Genomic DNA, 19,653 nt, shown 5'->3' with positions numbered 1-19,653 from the left:
ATTTGTTGCACTTTTTTGCTGTTTTCTACAAAGTTTTTTATTTAGGTTTGTAAGAAAATCAACTGTGTTTTAATTGAAAGTTCTTAAAAATAAATAAATACTTACTTTTTTTAAGATTGTGGATAAAAAGTTTAAAATTTTAGTGAAAGTTTGCTGAATTTTTATAATTTTTCTACATGTGGATTTATAAAGTGCTTGTTATATAACAAACTAGACTTCTATACTGGTCAAAATGTGACTAACTTAAATAGTTGACCACAAGTGTACATATTTAAAAACTGGCATATGTGTTTTCTTCCGTCTTCACGTCGTTTTTTTTTTTGTTGTTTTTCATATCAATTTCACTTGAATTTGTAATTGCTGTGCTTCAACCGAAGGATAACAAATTAAATGAGTTCGGGAAACTACTTGACTGCACTCTGCATGGATGCTTGCATATATGTACATAGGCATGGTGTATTGTGTAGAGTGGCGCTGTGGTTACACTGTAAAAAACTGTACTAATTAAATTTTTTAATTAATCGGAGGTATGGCCTCTGCGTATTGAAAATATCCTGTAAGCTGAGCTATAAAAATATAAATAAAGAACTCATTCAGCTTAATTCAAATTTTCTTCTGTTTAGTGAAATATTTATAATTCGAGTGCGGTCACACTACACTACAGCAATTGCCGACCGCAACGGACTGCTGTATACCAAAGTTATAGCAGAGCTATAGCAAGCGGATAATCGCGAATCCAAGGAGTTTTGGGATTTGAAAATGCCATAAGGGCCGTATGTATTTAATATCAAAGTTTATTGAAGTCTGGGCTATCCCATGGCCAATCATTGGATAACACCATATTAGAGACGCGGTGCATGGGCTATGTTCGAGACAACACCAACCATTACACAAGTTGACTGCTGGCCACTCTCATTTGTGACGCGCTCAGAAGCATGACGCGCTGACAGAGCATACAAAAAACAATATGCAGTCAGTGTTGCCGTTGAGAATTTTAAGAAAGTCGCAAAAAAGGGTAATTGACGAAAAAAGGGTCACCATCTTATTTTTGCTTTTCTTTACTAGTAAAAAATAAATCTGAGATCCTAAGTCAAAATCATTATAATACATGTAGAACTATAAAGTATTTTCGCTGCCAAAAGGTTCTGCTTTTAAATTTAAGATGAAAATAGCGGGAAAACCTTTAGACATAGAAACATAGAAATCGAGTTGCTGCAAGTATAAGAGTTGCATTTAAAAGTTCTCAGTGGTGCATTTTTGCGTACTTACAGGAGGAAATACTTTTGAATAGCATGGTTCTGTTAACATTTCGTAAAACAAAATCTCTGAAAAGGGGCAAAAGTCGCACATAATTTTGGACGATTTTTCAACAGTGAAAATATGTTTGTCTTTTTTCGGTGATATTTTTTGGCATTTGCCGATATTCATTTGCCAATACATAATTTTCTGTTTGCTCAACGGATTTCGATGATTAAATTTATAACGGGCGGGTGACAAAATTTCGCTTATTTCTTAACTTCCCCCATCCTCTTATCGCCTCTCAATCTATCTACATTATTTGATATCAAATTTTAATCAGAAAGGATTTGAAACTCCTATGTACTTAATTATAAAATAATAAATAATAAAATAATATAAATATTTTGCATCACTAAATTTGTTTAAGTGTAGCCTTTATTTGTAGCCGCATTCCGTTATGCTCTAGTGATCATTTTCAAAGCATCTCTTGCATCTGGCATATCTTTGTCGGGCTGACATTTTATTTAAGAACAAAAAAATGTCAACAATATGTAGCGATGTGAACAACTCAGGTATGGTCTTTTTATCGATTAATGATGAATTTTAGAAAGTGTTTTACATCCCGTGACACAAATTTAAGTGTTTTGTGTGTAGAAAATTATTGAAGGTCTCAACGCTTGAGAATTACTAGCCACATTTTCTGTATGTAATAATATACTATATCGTAATTTATGTATACATACATAAAAATACCTATGCATATTTTTAGATGATGATGATTACTTACATCGCGCGATACCAATGCTCTCAAAAATTAAGCTCTTAAAAATTTGCGCTCTTGTTTCAGAATGATATTTGTCTTACCATCCTATTGAATTTTGTTTCTGGCTCATTAATAATATGTAAAAATATTGCGTCTTTATTACGCCGATCATATGAATGAATAAGGTTCCACCTCTAAATACCTACATACATACGTACTCTTCACAGCCGTTGACTTCCTATGCATAACAACTTTACCGCTGAGAGATTACGAAATCATACTAAATGCGCAAACTACACGACTTTGTCATGTGTGTGTGTGTATGTATATATATGTATTTATGTACATTAGACTGCACCACTCCTCATACAACAAAAAAAAAAAATCGGTACTATGTTTCCATTGGAATTATGAAATCTATTATAGTTGGAAAATATTAAAATTTACGTGAGCTGGAGTGATTTGAAAATACCTATAAAAATTGAGTTTTTTATGAATAAAAATAGTTGCTTAAAAAATCTGTTGAAAAAAAATCCCCTCAGATGACAAAACAGTTTGAGCTTAAAAAATCTGCAGAAAAATTTAAAAAAAAATCAACGGAATCGTAATAATAGGCGGGTTTTTTACTTTATAAGTCTAAATCGGAATAGTTTTGGCCCAGTTATTCAAGTTTTTCTTAAACCAATCATTGAAAAACAACAAACACAGTCTTTAAACATTTTTATGCAGATTTTTCGAGCTTAAACTAGTTTGTCATCTGAGGGGACTTTTTCAAAAAGTTCCTGAAGAAACTATTTTTATTCATAAAAAACGTCATTTTTGGAGGTATTTACAAATCGGCCCAGCTCACATAATCTTAATATTTTTCCGAACTTTTTTGGTGCTGCAGTCTAATGTACATATGAATTGTTTTCAAATGCTCAACTTACACATCGGAATGGATACATAGTATTACTTTCATATTCAAACCTGACTGCAGAGTCGACTGGTCATACTCCGATGAGTTTCTTATGAGCTTGAGTGAAAGATTAGTTGTTGTTGTAATTAGTCGCTTTGTTCAGTTATTTGAAGCAGATCATTGCAGTTGCTAATTTTAGGCCTGCATAACTGATTCTGTTCGGGATTATTTTTTATTTTTGGAGCGTTCTGAACTGTAAATATTACTAGGATCTACTAGTTCAGCCTAGGCTTAAGACTGGTTTCTCCTATCGGGCTTAGGTCAGACCAGTTTGGCAAAGGCTTTATGGGTTTATTCAATCACATATAGGTAGAACTAGTTTAACCTGGGCAAAACATCTTTTTTCGAAAGTCGGGTTTGGGCGGTAACATACCTACATACATACATATATAATACAAAATAGACCACTCGAGTCAGAGTTACTTTTTAAGTAAAATCTAAAAAAATCATTGCAGCTAAAAAAATATCTGTTTCCATATAAAAGCCCTTGACTTTTCAAGTTTGACATTTTTGGCCACAGATTTTTATGGTCTCATATGTAAGAGAGTTATATTTTGTAAATCTTTTTCAAGCAAGCGGCACTCAGTCCTCAATAACTTTCTTCTGATATGTTGCTTAACGTAGAAGCCCATTAGGTCAGATATTCGCTCTTCAGTTTAGCTTATAGTTATTGAAATTGTAATCGTTGGAGGCAGTCAAACTAGTTCTACAGTGACTGGACAGTAACAGTATTATACTGATGTATGTATAAGTAAATATTTGACGCTTACACTTTATTTAGCTAAGTGTTTGGCCGAGCTTCCCCTCCAATTTTTGGTCTGCGTTTTGATGTTGTTACACAAATGGAAGGCATTGCCGCTTTGGCGCTCACACATATGTTATTGTTTGGCCGAGCTTCTACTCCGATTTGTGGCGTGCTCCTTGATGTTGTTACACAAAAAGCTGAGAAGCTGTAATACACTCGTAGGTCTGTCATTGCCTGCCACGGGGCGACCGCTGTTAAGAAAAAACCATTTGTCAATATTTTTTTTTATGTTGCTTTTACCAGGCCTTGAACCTAGGCTTTGCGGAATGGAAGCGCGCACTGCTTACCACTACACCACAGCGGCCGCCACTAATATATTCGCATTATAAAAATACCGCTGGACTACTCGATCTCTGAAGAAAACTAGTTTAGAACTAATCAAATTGGCTGCGGATTTTATAGAAACTCACATTCATTCGCACAAATGGGAGTCTACATACATACATGCAAACACATTTTTAAGAGCTTATGTGAGCAAAAACTCTATTGTATAAAGATACTTAAGCATATATGTACATATATATACACGTATGTATGTATCCACAATGAGTGTATGTACATTAGAATGGCTCGCGAAAAAATTTCATTATTCTTTTCACCAAAACCTTTGGATGACAGAAGAATGTAAACTTATGAGGTCTGCATCAAAATTTAAAAAAAAAAACTACACTTGTTCGGTTTTGAGATTTGTAATTTAACTTTCAGAAATTTTTAAAGCATTTCTTCAACAATTAATTTTTGTAATTTTTTACTGAAAAAAGTTCGTTCGTAAGTTTCAGCCTTTTTTAACACTTTTAGGGGACTCACAAAAGATGTTAAGCGTCGGAAAATCTTAAGGTTAAGGTTAACATTTTTAACATAAAATCTTAGCATAACGGTTAAAATGGTTTTAGGGCACTACCTATATGTTTTATTGGTTCAAAAACTTTTTGGTTTAGTTAGAAATTTTCTAAAATCATTTTAATCAATATTTTACATAACAAATGTTAAGCTTAAGATTTAACGATGGTTAACACGTCTTGTGAATCCCCTAAATGAAAGACCTGGAAAATACCACTTCATTAATGAAGATGAAAATCAGAAGCATGTGAGTTATTTATTTTTATTGCATCAAAAATTTTATTAAGTTTAAGTAATAGCTTGCTGACCATATTTTGTTAAAAAAAAACGTTTGGGATACTATTTCTTTTTTCTTAAAAAAATTCGATACAAAGGCGTTTGTTCAATTCTATAATGGTCACGAGGAGTTACGCTGAATTGGGCAAAAATATTTTGGTGGAAGGTATATAATTTAGAGAAAATCATAAAATTCTCTTGGGGGAGTATAAAAAATTTTTTTTTTATGAGGCGTGAGGCGGTCTAATGTGCGTATTGTTGTACATGTATCCACTTTAATTATTGTATATGTACATTGTTAATTGAATTTACAAAAAAATCCAATGAGTCTCTCTTTCTCTCTTCTTACCACAAGATCGCTCTTTTCATATTTATGTACATACCACCAACTACATTGAGAATTATCTTTTCGCACTCTCTTCTAATGTTTACAATGCCGTTCAATGCTGCCTTCATATATTTATAATTTTTTTTTTTTTGTCGCTGCAATATTAACTAGCGACTTAAAGCCTTCAACTCTGTTTCTTTGTTTTTGCGTTTCACAGTGTGACTTCGTAAACAAGTTAGACTAATAAAATCATTTTGCATCATAACTGGTATTTGAAATGCTGGATACATATACTACATACTATTCGTGCTTTCATTCTTAATCAGGTTTAAAGAAATTGAAAATTAGCTCGCTGCTTTTCGATGAAGTGACAATAAGAAAGATTTATCTGATATAATTTTTTAATGCCAACCTCACAGTGCGTAATTAGCCATTACCAAGACTTTAACGATTAACTTTTGTACTCTTTTTTTTTTTAATTTTGCTTTTCGAACACTGATTTCAGCCAGGTTTTTATTATCTAATAAACCGGGTTTTATAAGCTAATTTTTTTGTATACCATCTTAACTCTTTTTAATAAAGAGATTAAGGAATCCAAGCAAATAAGTTTTAGCAGGCTCTCTGAAAGCTTAGAGAGAGCAACAGCAGTATAAGGACTCTATAAAGTAATAGCATTTCATCCGCAAGCCTAAGGAAGAGTAATGGGAGCTTTATCTGACAAAATTCTGAGACAGAAGGGACTGAACAAGTTAGAAGAATAGGAAGATAAAACTGGTTAGTAGCTAGGGGGATGCATTCAGAGCACCGACTGATCTGGACGGTGAACAACAACTTCAAAGCACTGAAGTCACCAAAAGCTGATACCATACCCCCAGACATACTACAGCAGGGCTTAAAGCTCGTCATTGGACCGCTATTAAAAATAGTCAGAAATACCGAATTCGAGGACAAGAGTAACGGTAGTTTTCATGCCGAAGGTCGGAAAGTAAGACACACAATTTATTTGTACTAAAAGATTTAGAACATGTTGTAGATAACTATTACCTGAAGCTGTCGAAGCTGTGCCCCAAAGAAAAATAAAATGGTGCTTAGCGAGATAAAGGGCAGGAACTTTTCCAACAACATCCTTGCCACATCGGGGCAGAAGTAGGAAGATTGATGTACCCACATATGGTAACTTGGTACGCTCATAGCCGATTTTCAGCATTGCCTTTCTCTTTTTTTTTGTGCACTGCGCCCAGGTATACTTTACAAAGTTACCACGTTTTTACTTCGTTCTTTGTTGAAGGTTAAGATAGCAATACATTTGAACTAAACACGATGCAGCATGTGCTCATTTGGAATGCTAGCTAAGTATAGATCTTTCTTTGCCTGATCATGGAACGATTACACATTTTGTTACTGAAACTTAATAATTAGTTGTTTATCAAATTTCCACATCGTTATCTTTTACTAAATGATTTGTTTATTTTGCTTTAGTTCTTTGTGCATAGTTAATCATCTACTATGTACATAGTTAAGGGTCTTACATTTCACCGAAAACTACCTGCTCTATTTAGAATACATAACTCTGTCTACCTCAGAACCACAAGTCAGTCAACTATTTAGCGTCAAATCACACAGATGGTGAATTCACACTAAGTATTAAAGCTAATAATTTTTAAAATATCGAAAAATGTTGAAGATGCTGCAAAATCATCCATTCGCATACAATTTTCTGTTTGTTGGATTTATTTTTGTTTTGCGAAAAGCATTACAAGTTTTTTGTACAGCTGAAATGAAAATCGAACGATTGAGCCAATGGCCAGCAGAGGAAAGGCATTTGCTCACAAGGATTCCTGTGATACATGAAAATACTGAAAGTGGACATCCAATTTGAAAAATATTTACATATTTATTTATATTGAAGAAGGAAGCTTGTTTTGCGGCATCTCTATATATTCATTAGGTGCTTAGAAAAATAGATTTTACTTTAACAAAAAAAAATAGTTGTTAAAAATATGCAATAAGTAAATATACAAACGAATATTTTAATTTATACCAAGATTTTACTAATGGGTCTTTTCCGGAGAGTAACTGAACTCAAATAGAGTTGCCAGTGACTGAAATAATATGACAGATACGTACGATGTTACATTTGATCCCATTAGAGGCAACTCTTGGGTAACTATGACCATATTTTCGTACAGACAGTGCTTGATACAATATGGATTTTGACATTGTCGCAAGGTCGTGAAAAGTCTGGTTTAAGAAGTATCTAAAAGAAGAAAGCATGAAGAGTCCCACAAAAAACTTTCAAGAAAAGTACATGAAAGTACAGCGTTTAGATTGTCCAAAAAAGTTCGAATTCGTTGATATCTTTTTACGAAAAAACCCCTAATTTTGACACATTACTCTAGCTACGTCCCTCATGGTCTAAAAATTGTTTTTATTCTATAAAAAAAAGAGCATCGTTTTCCAGCGTCCTGGTATATCACCGTGATGAACAACAGACCACTTTTGAAAATGTCTAATTGATTTTTGTACTTTTTAAAGAACACAGTTTCAAAACTTCAAATTTGACCTATCAAAAAAATAACAAGATGGGCTTTAACACACCAAAGGATAATATTTTCTATGTAATTGAATATTTCTTAATAAGTTGGAATTATCAAAACATCAAAATTCCAATTTGATTTTTTCCGGCAAAAGTCGTTATATGGCTCATTGTGCGACGTATTTTCACTCTAAGGCAGAGATGGACAAAGTGTCTCCCAGGAGCCGTTTGCTCTTAGGAGCCGGCTTGGCACATTTAGGTGCTAGATGAGGGGTGACATCAAGAGCCAGCATGAAGGGGGAAGAATAGCGTAATAAAATTTCTTGTACTCCGACTATCATTACTAATATAAATGATGATTTTCATGTATTTTTTACACCCTCTTTACCCTAAGAACTGCTTTATTTCTTGCGTAGCACTTGCTGGCTCCTTGACTGCTTTAAGAGCCAAAAATCTGTTCATCCCTGCTCTAAGCTAACGATATGTTCCATGACTCAATCGGCTTCCCCCTTTATCCGGAAAATCTTTGTATAAGGATTTGTATACGTTCATATATTTATGCCTATGCCGTTACAAATAACCGTTATGTGAACCTAACCTATTTTGATTCGTGTTTTATGCGCTTAATAGCTAGTAGAAAATAGAAAGAAATAGGTATAAATGAATTTAGTTTATAATCTGTATTGCTTTATTAATCGTATATTTCATTTTATTGTTTGATAGTTCGACACAGACCATTAATAAATATTTTGTTAACATTAAATTAAACAGATCACGTAATATTTACAAGGCAACTTATACTCAATATATGGTATATTTTAGCTTATTACTTAAGAAAAATTTACAAAATCTACAATTTTATGTCTACTCTATTAACATACATAGGTACATATATATGCATATATGTATGTGTGTTTGTATATTTATAGGATTATATGGATGTTTATGTATATGTATTATAAAGTGGCTACATATACATGCGTTTATGGTTTAATAGGTACCTAAGTGCATTCCCTTAGTTGGAATTTTCGTAGCATATCAGTTTTCATAACCAAAACTCTAGACCAATGCTAGTGCTCATATAAAAATCAGAAATATGATTTTGATTAATTTCTTCCACATAAGCTGGTATCTAAGATAATCAGTCCACACATCTCACATATGAATGAACGTATACATATGGACTACAGCATGGCAAATTATTTACACATGTATACTTTTCAATAACTGTTCAACATATGTATGTATGCATGTAGGAGCGCATACTGAAATCCAAAACAAAACCCAAAAATTTAATATTTAAATAGCTTTAAAAGCTGATTACACATCACTATGCTCACTATGAATTTAGCACTTAATTAATGCAAATTTTTATGAAAATATCCACAACAACTGTCTGACTTCGGTTCCGCGTGCTGCTCATCGCACAGATATGCCATTTATGGTGATGACATTTCCGGCCGTCGGTTCAGGTTCGTAGACCTCTTCGTTGGTGCGCATCTCGTATGGCGCATCGTAGAATTGTTCGCTAGGTATTTGGTCGTAAATGTTCTCTGTGCAAAAACAAAAAAAAAAAAATCAAAAAGGAAACACACAACATTAAATTAGACACGTTAACATCCAATTTCTATTTATTTCATAAGCAATCGCCCACTCTTTGCTCTCACACACCTGGCTTCCGTCCAATGGACGCCGCATTACCATTCGCCCCACCTCTTCCGTTCACTTGAAATGTATTGAATGTCGCTGGTGGCCCATTGTCCAAATTCATGCGATTATTCGCTTCCAAGGTGGAGTAGGACATCACAGCTGCGTTACGCTCATCTTTGGTCTCGGCCGCTTGTACATTTTCGGTATTCTTAACCGGACGCGCCTTGTTGCGGTGCAAGAATATCAGACCAATGATGAAGAGCAGCACAATGATAACGGTTGCACCGATCGCTATGCCAGTACCCAAACTGGAGCTCTCCTGCGCCTCTGTGGCTGCGACCTCACAGCGCGGTTCTTCGCCACTCCAACTGCCATCTTCGGTACACTTACGCAGATATTGTCCGATGCGGTTGTAGCTTGGTATGCAATGATACTCAGCAGAGCCGCCATATAAGGTAGACTCATTCACGATAATCACGCGGCCATTCTCGATCATCGGCGGACGTCCGCAGTCAACAGCTAAAAAAGTTAAAATTTAATCAAATAGAAGCATAGTTTCAATCAAATCCGACTATTTAGAGTAATTGTCCATTACTTACGTTTGCAGCTGGGACTTTTTCCCGTCCATTTGCCATTCTTTTGACATACTCGCGTATCATTGCCAATCAGTGTTCGTCCCTTAGCGCATTTGAATTTCGCTAGCGCACCCACAGAGTGCTCGCCTGCGTCGACTATAAGATTTTCACTAATATCTGGCTCATCGCATGTGATTTCTATGCAAGCTGGTTTTTCGTGGCTCCAGGTGCCATCTTCGGCACACAAGCGACGTGACACTCCATCCAATTTGAAATTAGCATTACATTCGTACAATGCCGCTGCACCATAGTAAGTCACATTTGTTGCTAGGGTGACTTTGCCGTTCGTAATATTAGCTGGAATACCGCATTCGACATCTGAAAAAAAAAACGGGCATCGTTTTTTTCTTTGTAAAGCAATTTCATTTCATTATAAAATAAATGATTTCTAACTATGGTTGCCCTAATATGATGGTACCATAGACATTAGAATTTAATTTGTCAATGCTAGGAAAAAGGAGATAAACAAAGTAACTGCTATAGGACTGTAAAACATTCAGCAACATTTTATAAATCTAAAACGGCTACGAAGCTAAGTGCTGTTGGATGTCCTTGAAGGTTGACCACCCTAGCAGTAGACACACAGTCATTTGGAGTAAACTATATAAAGTGATGGAAAAGCAAGTCAATTAGATTCGAACCTGTGGAAATTCAACCATAGGATCATAGATTCTAAAGAGGCCGACAATTGCAAAAACCTTTAGCGTTCTTAGCAGGAACGACTTCCGAGTCCCAAGTCGAACGATCTTTTCACTGTAGCGTCGTCATCCATGTGTACGTAATGCCCTAGCATCGTTAAAAAGCTTGTACAGTTCATCATTCCATTTGCATCGATACCCATCACCCAAGAAGACAGGATCATAATTACTCAGTAAAATAGGTCAGTCGTAAGCTTTTGTCCGACATCGTCCGAATTTCTACTCCGTGAAAAGGGAAGGCATTAGGAGATATGTAGAGCACACCGAGCCCATAGTAACACCCTTTGTCAAGATTAACTTTTCGTTTATTTTCCAGGCTGATATTATGGGTTCGTTTCTTAATAAGCCTCAACCATAGAGATCTTTGGACTTCACAGTTGTCTGATTTGTTCCACAAATATTTTATTGGGGTAAATTATTGTGGTAGATGCGAAATGTTACAAATCGGCGGTTGGGGGCAGTTGAGCGCCTCGCCTGTCTACATTACCGAACTTTGTCTAACCATCTTATCGGCTATTTCGTTCCCTTCGATATAGCTTGGTTAGGCCAGAATTAAGAATGTAACCCCTTCTGCCTCTCCTATACAAACTAGAGTATGCGGTTGGTCAATTTTAACAATCGACTTATTTTTACGCCCGCTATTCCACACAGGTATCCTATGGTTCGTCCCCGCAGCTCTTGCAGAAGTCCTTAAACAGCATTCCGAATCTCACGGCGATGTGACCGGTCAGCAGACCCAAAGAAACTTCTTTTGGACGCAGCATAAGGAGCTCCCTCGATCTTTTCTCCTCCCATTCCGGCCACATAAGCTTTGTCATGTTGAATGTTTCCAGCTGATTCCGTCTTTGACCTGCTTCAGAGACGGAGAATGCCTGTATATGTAGTGAACTTGCAGGTAGCGACCGTCTTTCCGCAGTGTATTCCATGACGTATAAAGTGTAAGGGAAGCTCCCATTCTTGCAAGCTCATCCGCCAACTCATTACCCGGTATACCTCTGTGTCTTGGTACCCCTACCAGGTGAAGAGTGAACTGCTCTGCCTTGACGATAAGTGATCTGCGGCAACTCGTTATTGTTTCCGAGTTGCATATGAATGTGAGAGCTTTTAAAGCCACTTTTCTATCTGTTCTTCTGTCCTTAAGCATTCGACAGCCTCCTGTATTGCCGCAAGAACGGCTTGAAAGACGCTACAGTAGTCCGATAGTCGGAATGACTTTGGTCCTTCTAGTTGTTCCGAGCGCACACCTCTCCGACCTTGTTATCGATTTTGTATCCGTCAGTGTAGAACTGAAGAGAATACGTGGACCCTGGTAACGTCCAGGGTGCATTGATCTCTGCTAGGGATTTCAAACTTATATCCTTTCTCAAAAGTCGATATTTCTATGTCCAGGAACAAAGCAGAGAGCAGTGCTGATGTGGCTTTGTTATTGATCTTTAATGTGTGCTCATACTCATAATATAGTTATGCACGACATTTCCGAACAATTCTTGATTCTACTACTTTAGAGCCTAACGCTTTCATTGCTGCTTGGCGATCAACAAATACATACCATCGCATATAAATTTATCGCTTTGTTTCAACACTCGTCAGCTCTCAAATGCTCTAAAATATTCCTACCTAACAGTTTTTCAATATCACTCTGCGTTACCTGTTGAGTTTCCAGAAACCCCAAATTAAGATTGCAGGGTTGAAGCAAAGCTGAAGATGGAGATAAAGATATAGCCCCAATATCGAACAAAGTTTGATGGATTTCGACGACCTAAACGGGGTTAGATCGCCGAAACAACAGCTCTTGGTCGGATAAAACCCAAGTCATCCCGGTACGTAGAACCGGCTGTCGTAGGAATGAGCCGGCTGACGTGGACGGGACAGAACTTTGTCTGCCTCGGGAGACCCGCACCATAACAGCCCAACTTCGTTCTTATTCACCCATACATAAGTCGGCTGGAGTTCTGGCGATAGGTGTCCCGTAGCTATTGTCAAATGACCAACTCAATTATTATACTTACATACGCATTCCGGAACTGCACCACTCCATTGCCCATTGTCTTCACAAGTCACAAGAGCCTCGCCGACCATCTTATAACCGCGTTCGCAGCGATATTTAGCCAAGGCGCCAACCCTGTGTGAAAAAATTTTAGTGGAATTTGAAATTCTGCTAAGTTGTATAATATTTTTTCGCTTACTTATAAGTCTGTGCGCTATTCTGTGTCGAGTCGGCTGTACGTATCAGCGTCGACCGTACATGCGGTCATTTCCTGTGACGGAAAGCAAACTGTGCGCCGCCAGTACAGGTTCTGAGCAACGGATTTCTGGGAAAGACAAAGAGGCTGTAATTATGAACTATACAAAAATGAGACTAGAAGAGGCTCCTTTACCTTCACATTTCGGCGTGCATCGCTCCAACCACCTGATTCTAGGCAAACACGCTTGGCGACACCATTCAGCTTGTGGGACGGAGCGCAACTGAATGTTACCTCCGAACCCACGAGGTGGTATTTTGGATATATCTTATGGAGCCGTATGGTATCGGGGTGATAACACCACAGTCGATATCTGTAAATGAGAACTTTCATGGTCTCCGGACTTTTGCTTTCATTACCTAACTATGTACTCACATTCGCAGAACGGTGCATCTGTGCTCCACTCGCCAGTGTCCAAACATTCCAGCGTAGGATTGCCGCGCAGCACATGCCCGGATCGCAGTTGTACTGAATCTTTGAGTGCACATTGTAATCATAGCCAACAACAAATGAACCGGCAGGCACATGGGGCGTTCACAAGCGACCAGCTCACATACTGGCGCATCACCAGACCATTTACCCTCCTTGGTGCAGTATAACTCCGATGGACCATCCAACCAATAATCATCTTCGCATTCATATTTCACCATCGAACCAACAGTAGTGGAGGCATTCACCAGCACTGCATGACCACGATCGGGACGCGCTGGTGCGCCACAATCGACGAAGCGACATGATGGTGGCTTACTGGACCATTCACCGCCAAGACCGCAGGAAATTATCTACCGCAACAACAATAAAATTTGCAAAAAAAAACACCATAAATTGAAATCATAATCCAGCGCTGCAGTTGCGCATAAATAATTGCTGCTCGCTACCGCACTTGCTATTGAAATCAAAAGTTAACTCACCGGTTCGCCCACCAACACATAACCGGCCTCGCACTCATATGTGGCCGTTGAGCCGGCGCGTTATCCGTCACACTTACGCTGCCCCGGCGATGCGTGGCGGCTCAGGACACCAATCGACCAGACATTCCGGCTGCTTGCCCGTCCAACCAGTCAGCGCACAAGTGCGATTCTCATTGCCAATGAGCGTGTAATTCTCGTGACAAGTGTAGGTCGCCTGTACGCCATAGCTGGTGCGTTGCTCCGAAAGTAGAATGGCGCCATGCTCCAGTTCCGGCAGCGGACCGCAATCGACATCTATGGTGTGCAAGAATATGATTGAATTTAAAATTATATGCGCTTTTTTTTTTGTAACTACTCACATTTACATGTGGGCGCCCTTCCGCTCCAAATCCATCGCGCGGCAAGTGCGCTCCGCATCGCCGATTAGCGAGTGGCCCTTTGGACAAACGTACGTGATTTTATTGCCCAGCGTATAATTTCGGCCTACAATTGTGGTGTTCTGCTGCGAGTCCGGCGAACCACACGAAAGCGGCGCTAAATCAAAAAAGAGCGTGTGTCCGGTATTAGTGTGTAATTAGAAGCGAACAAATTAAACATTGGCTTTTTTTCTTTTTCAAACTCACAATGCTGGCAAATAAAATGCAGGTAGTCCAAATTGCAGCCCACATCATTCCACAACCAGTTGCGGCCGCCATCCAACACCACACAATTTTGCTCGCCATTATAGTTGTTCGGTTGATCTTTGCCCCAGGCCGGTTTCTGCACCAGTTCGCCTATAAATATTTGCAAACAAGTATTTTATTAAATATGGCTGTAAAACAGCGTTAATATTTATTTAAAAATTTACATTCGCGCAAGGCTAATAAATCGCTTTTAACGGTCACATTGCGGGCTCACACTGCTTTTGTTTATAAAACTAGCAACAACGCATAGCTTATATAATTAATTTACTGTAAATTCATTTTTTTTAATCGTTGCATGGAAAACTAGTAATTAAAATGCAGCGTGGCACGCCAAAGACTTTCGTTTTTCAAAGAACATTTAGTGGCTCAACCAAATATGGTTGCACGCTAAAATAGCCCCTAGCCGCCTTGGCCAACTGCATTTGCATACAATTATCGCTTATTTAGCACAGCCATTGTTGTTAACTGTGCGTGTAATGGTGGTATTCATTTGAATAGCATTCAAAAAGCGACCTTTTCCTTTTAAAGCGTACGCGTATTGTATTTTTTTTTTCGATAACTGGATTTTCTAGAAATATTTTTGTTAACGAAATCGATATTGGTTTTCACTTTTTATTGTGTTTGGGGCCTTTTTTTTTTTGTTTGTGTGGCTTTCTGGGCAAACAAGTTGGTATGTCGAATTTGGTTGAAATTAAGTATTAAGGGCATCCACGTTTGTTTTTCAATGCCTCTTTCTTACGGACTTGTGGAAATATTTTAAAGGTTTACCTATAACTTTTCGCCGGCACTAATTATATGTATCTTTTATATTTACAAGCATGATAATCAGATACCTTTGTAGAGAGCTGCAAACTGCTCATCGAGCTTCATTTCATTTGTATATTCAAGAATTAATGAAAATAGGAAACTAATCAGTGAACATAACAACAACATAAGCCTCATTTGTGCGCACGCTTCAACGCGCGAGAAGAATGAAGAGACTAAAGGGGCAAATCTACCAGCGCCTAGAGGAAGCATATGAGCGCTGCCTCCGCAACGGTGTTAAAATCGTGCTTGGCGACTTCAATGCCAGGGTGTACAAAGAAAAAAATATTTGGTTCAAAAGTAGGAAAATTTAGCCTTCATGACCAAACCACTGACAATGGAGAGAGGCTAGTAGACGTGCCAGACAGCGGCATTGAAACCTTTACAAAACTACTTGGTTATACCCTGATCAAAGAACGAAGGCCCAAATTGATCATGTTATGATAGACGGAAGATATGCTTCTTGATGTACTTCTTAACGCTTTTAAATGGCTACATCGATGGCGCGTTTTATAAAGAATGTCCAGGGCTAATGTTTTAGGGATGATGGTAACGTTCCTCTACTTGAGTAAGACGAGGTGAGCACAGCAATAGGGCCGACTTAAAAACATCAAGGCCCGCGAATTGATATTGGAATCTTAGTGTACTTTGTCCAAGCCATCTTTATGATGCGTATAAATCCCGTCGGCAATGGTATGTTATAGACTAAAGCCCGTCAGCCCAAGTCAGTCTTCCATTTTCCATATTTTCACAGCACGTCAAATACCGGAGAAGACACTAGATATGCAAATCGGCACACACACCGTCTTTATGACGATTTTAAAACCGCTTTTGACAGCACTAAGAGAAACAATGTAGACTGATGTTGGGCACAACCTTCAGTCCCGCTTAAGCGATTCACTTCTCGTGCGGCTTTTTCAGTTTGATGCCCGACAGCATAAACAATTTGCAAAAGAACTACTAGACATTCGAAAGCGATACCTTTTAGAATACGTTCCCGGCACAAAATCTGGAATCGCTTTAAGTGGAAACGAGTTACTAAAGGTGATATTACTTAGAATATCTAAACTATCATTTGCTTCTTTAACCCATTACGGAGAATGAAAAATTTTCTCAAAGCCAACACCGGCAATCACATCCCCATTTTAAAGAAATGCCTTCCAGGGGCAAAAGTGGAGGCGGTTGCCAATTTCTTTCGATTTCACATTGATTCTTTAGGTAAACACGTTACCACAAGTAGCGATTCCAGATTTTTTGCTGGAATAGAGCATATGTATTTATGTACATGCTATGTATGTATGTATGGCTTTAGGCGTTATAACTTTGTACCTGCAGATTACAATTCTACCTGGATATAAAACGCAACGAAAACCAGGAGTCTTCCAAATAATTTTGGAATTTCGAAAACGATGCTCGCATGTGTGTACTTAGAAATTCGTAAAAATATGAGTGCTTTGCTAGGTACGGTAATGAATGGTCTTTAAATACCTCGCAGAAAAGATACCTAGATTATTTTTTTAAACACACGCACGAGATTATTTACGGCGCATGTGTGTCAGGAATATTTATGTACTACAAACAAAGATTTCCAGGGCCATTTTATATTGACTTTTCTGCTTATATTTTGATCCACACAAACTACCTGTCTGGCCTTATAAACTCGGCGGCCAAGCCTGAGGAAGCATCAGTGATCTCCTTGTCGCCAGCACAAAAGTTCCTTCCTCATTGCGGAAATCAGTTTATAATTCAAAGATATTCGAAGATGCTGTTTCGCATAAAGAAGAATATATTTCCCGTTGGCTTCGCTTGCTTCGGATTTGTCTTCATTTTACAATTATTTTTATACGTTTTCTGCTTATTGGAAACTAAAATCGAACATCTTGGAGATATTCCGAAATCGAAGCCTATGGGGAAAACTGAAGGAACGAAAAGCTAAACAGCTGACATATGTGGATCTTATAACATGCGTAATAGCTACCACGACGTTGGGCTACTAGAACGGAAAAATAAAAGTTCGATTTTTTGTGTGCCTTAATATTTTTATGTTAAGAAAGAAAAAATTATTACATTGAACTCCTGATTATTAAATTCTATAAGTGTATTGTTTTAATTAAAATAATAGAAAAGGAATTGCTAAAATATACTCAAAGGTAAACTTCATCATTCTATAGAACCTTTTTTTTTTTTGAAGTTAAATAATAATCGCATTTAAAAGATTCGAACGACTTTACATTGAATTGAAAAAAAATGTGTTTAGCTTTCCTTAAAAAATTTTAAATTTATAGTAATCGTAAGCTTTTTGTTAATAATATTATGACTTACAATATTCCCCGCTTAGTTGCACTTCAAAAATTGCACAATTTTTGATTCAATTAACCGGGGAATCAATTAAGCGGGAAACATTTAAGGTATATCAATTTCATAGCACATATTCTTAACCAATTATGCGGGGAAACCAATTAATCGGGGGTCAAGTATGTGTGGAATACATAAAAATGGGCACGGGTGAGGTTTCCTAAAACAGCCTTTGTCACTAAAATTAATTGATTTGAGCTGAAAATGTAAATATTTTATGAAAGTAACCAACCATGGAGGTCACAATTCATCATAAATAGCACTGTACAACAAAACCAAACGTGTTTGAAAATAACAAAGTTTTGAATGTTGTTGTTTTTCCACAGCAATTTTTCATAAAAAATGGTCCCGATCTCAAAAAAAAAAAATTGTTTTTGAAATGATTTATAATAAGGATAAGAATAAGGTTAAGAATAAGAAAAATATTAAGATTAAGATTGAGATTGAGAATATGATTAAGAATAATATCAATATTAAGATTAAGATAAATATTGTGATTGAGATTAAGATGAAGGTGAAAAATATGATAAAGGTAAGTTTTTACTATTATGCAGGAAAAACACTCAAAAGATATACGAGTAATGGGAAGACGTTTATTTTTCTTTTTGCAAAATGGACAAAGCATATCCTCTTCCGTGTAACCCCATTTTTTGACACACATAACAAGGAAAGTGCATAATTTGAAGTTTTTAACTGTCTAAAAGAAGAGATTTCGTCCGCATATTTATAGAGGAAATTTAAATGGCACTCCTGTATTTAGTGATGGTCAAATAAAACTTTTGGACTTTTGTCCGGATTTAGATTAATTTTACTTTTATTAATGATTTATAAGCAAAACAAATTTTTGACGCTGTGGTGAGCGCTTTGTTGTTTTCACAGAACGACGAATGGTTTGACATTTTGTACTTGGCGAGGTAGACAATTTTTTAACCAGAGTCCTACCGAGTATTAGGACGCACCTTTAACGACTTGGCGGCCGCCATGGATTTGATAAATCGCTCTCGTCTACAATCCATTTGCATTTACAAAAAGTAATTAATTTGTATTCTATTGAAATTTGGGATTTAAATTCCGGCAAACATTTCAACAATTTTATTCGCAACCCACTGACCAAATTCGAATCTGGTTTCTTGATCTTCAAGGTTTTTTTTTTTTTTTATAAGGGTGAGCTTATGCATTCAATTAAGCCGGTATAATTTTCTCGCAGTCACTCTTCAAAGCAAACATTGAATTTCAGCCTTTTTAGGTGTGTGTGTCACTAAATTAAGATGAAAATAAAATAACACCGGTTTTTATAGCAAACGAAAAACAAATATTTATTTTTTGCTGCCATAAAAACTAAAAAAAAAAATAAAAAAAAAATATAAAACAGACGAGTCCGAAGAAATTTCAACAATATAATAAATTTAAAGTTTGCTAATTTCATCGCGGCGCGACAAATGTTAAAACTGCATACACACACACATGCATATGTATGCACATGAAATAAAAGGTTTAATGTTAGCAAATGTTTCTTACCTACTCTTAATAAATTATATTCAAAAGTTCGTACATACATAAATACATACTTGTGTATGTACTTTTTGCTTTTGTGAAACATAATTTTTCCAATGTAAAATTTTAATTAATTAAAAATTTATGAGACAAACAAACCCATTGGCTTACCGTTAACCCATTTCCAGGTGCGCGAAGTAATGCCGGGCTCCTTCTGTGCGCCAATCCACACCAGCTGTGTCTTTAGTTCTGATTTGCGGCGCTCCAATTCGGAGAGTATATAATCATTGGCAGCGCCACGAAAATCGTGCACCAAATTGCCACCTAAAAAAAATTTAGTAAGTACAGAGTATAACAAATAAGCAAAAAACTTGCAACTTGCTGTAGTTAATTCGTGCAAAATAATGAATAACACATTTACTTATTATTTATTTG

General features: G+C 36.9%; 1 protein-coding gene across 1 annotated transcript; it reads right to left on the bottom strand.

Annotated features, from left to right (window-relative positions):
• Nucleotides 1–8,406: 8,406 nt before the first annotated feature.
• LOC108376889 (E-selectin-like) lies at nucleotides 8,407–19,615 on the bottom strand (the record flags this gene model as incomplete). Its single annotated transcript, XM_017633148.1, is given in 19 exon segments — nucleotides 8,407–9,298; nucleotides 9,417–9,914; nucleotides 9,995–10,348; nucleotides 12,738–12,850; nucleotides 12,915–12,966; nucleotides 12,969–13,040; nucleotides 13,107–13,121; nucleotides 13,124–13,219; nucleotides 13,222–13,284; nucleotides 13,347–13,421; nucleotides 13,424–13,507; nucleotides 13,510–13,753; nucleotides 13,883–13,944; nucleotides 13,947–13,967; nucleotides 13,970–14,176; nucleotides 14,242–14,276; nucleotides 14,278–14,416; nucleotides 14,506–14,655; nucleotides 19,390–19,615. Coding segments are annotated over 19 exon segments (2,640 nt in total), but the record flags the coding sequence as incomplete, so codon positions are not given.
• Between the last annotated feature and the right edge of the window lie 38 nt (nucleotides 19,616–19,653).

Source organism: Rhagoletis zephyria, unplaced genomic scaffold (genome assembly GCF_001687245.7).
Source record: "Rhagoletis zephyria isolate East Lansing unplaced genomic scaffold, Rhagoletis_zephyria_1.1 Rzeph_scaffold_11181, whole genome shotgun sequence".
Taxonomy (NCBI): domain Eukaryota; kingdom Metazoa; phylum Arthropoda; class Insecta; order Diptera; family Tephritidae; genus Rhagoletis; species Rhagoletis zephyria.
Note: the sequence above shows the minus strand (reverse complement) of the source record. Positions and strands in the feature narration are given on the sequence as shown.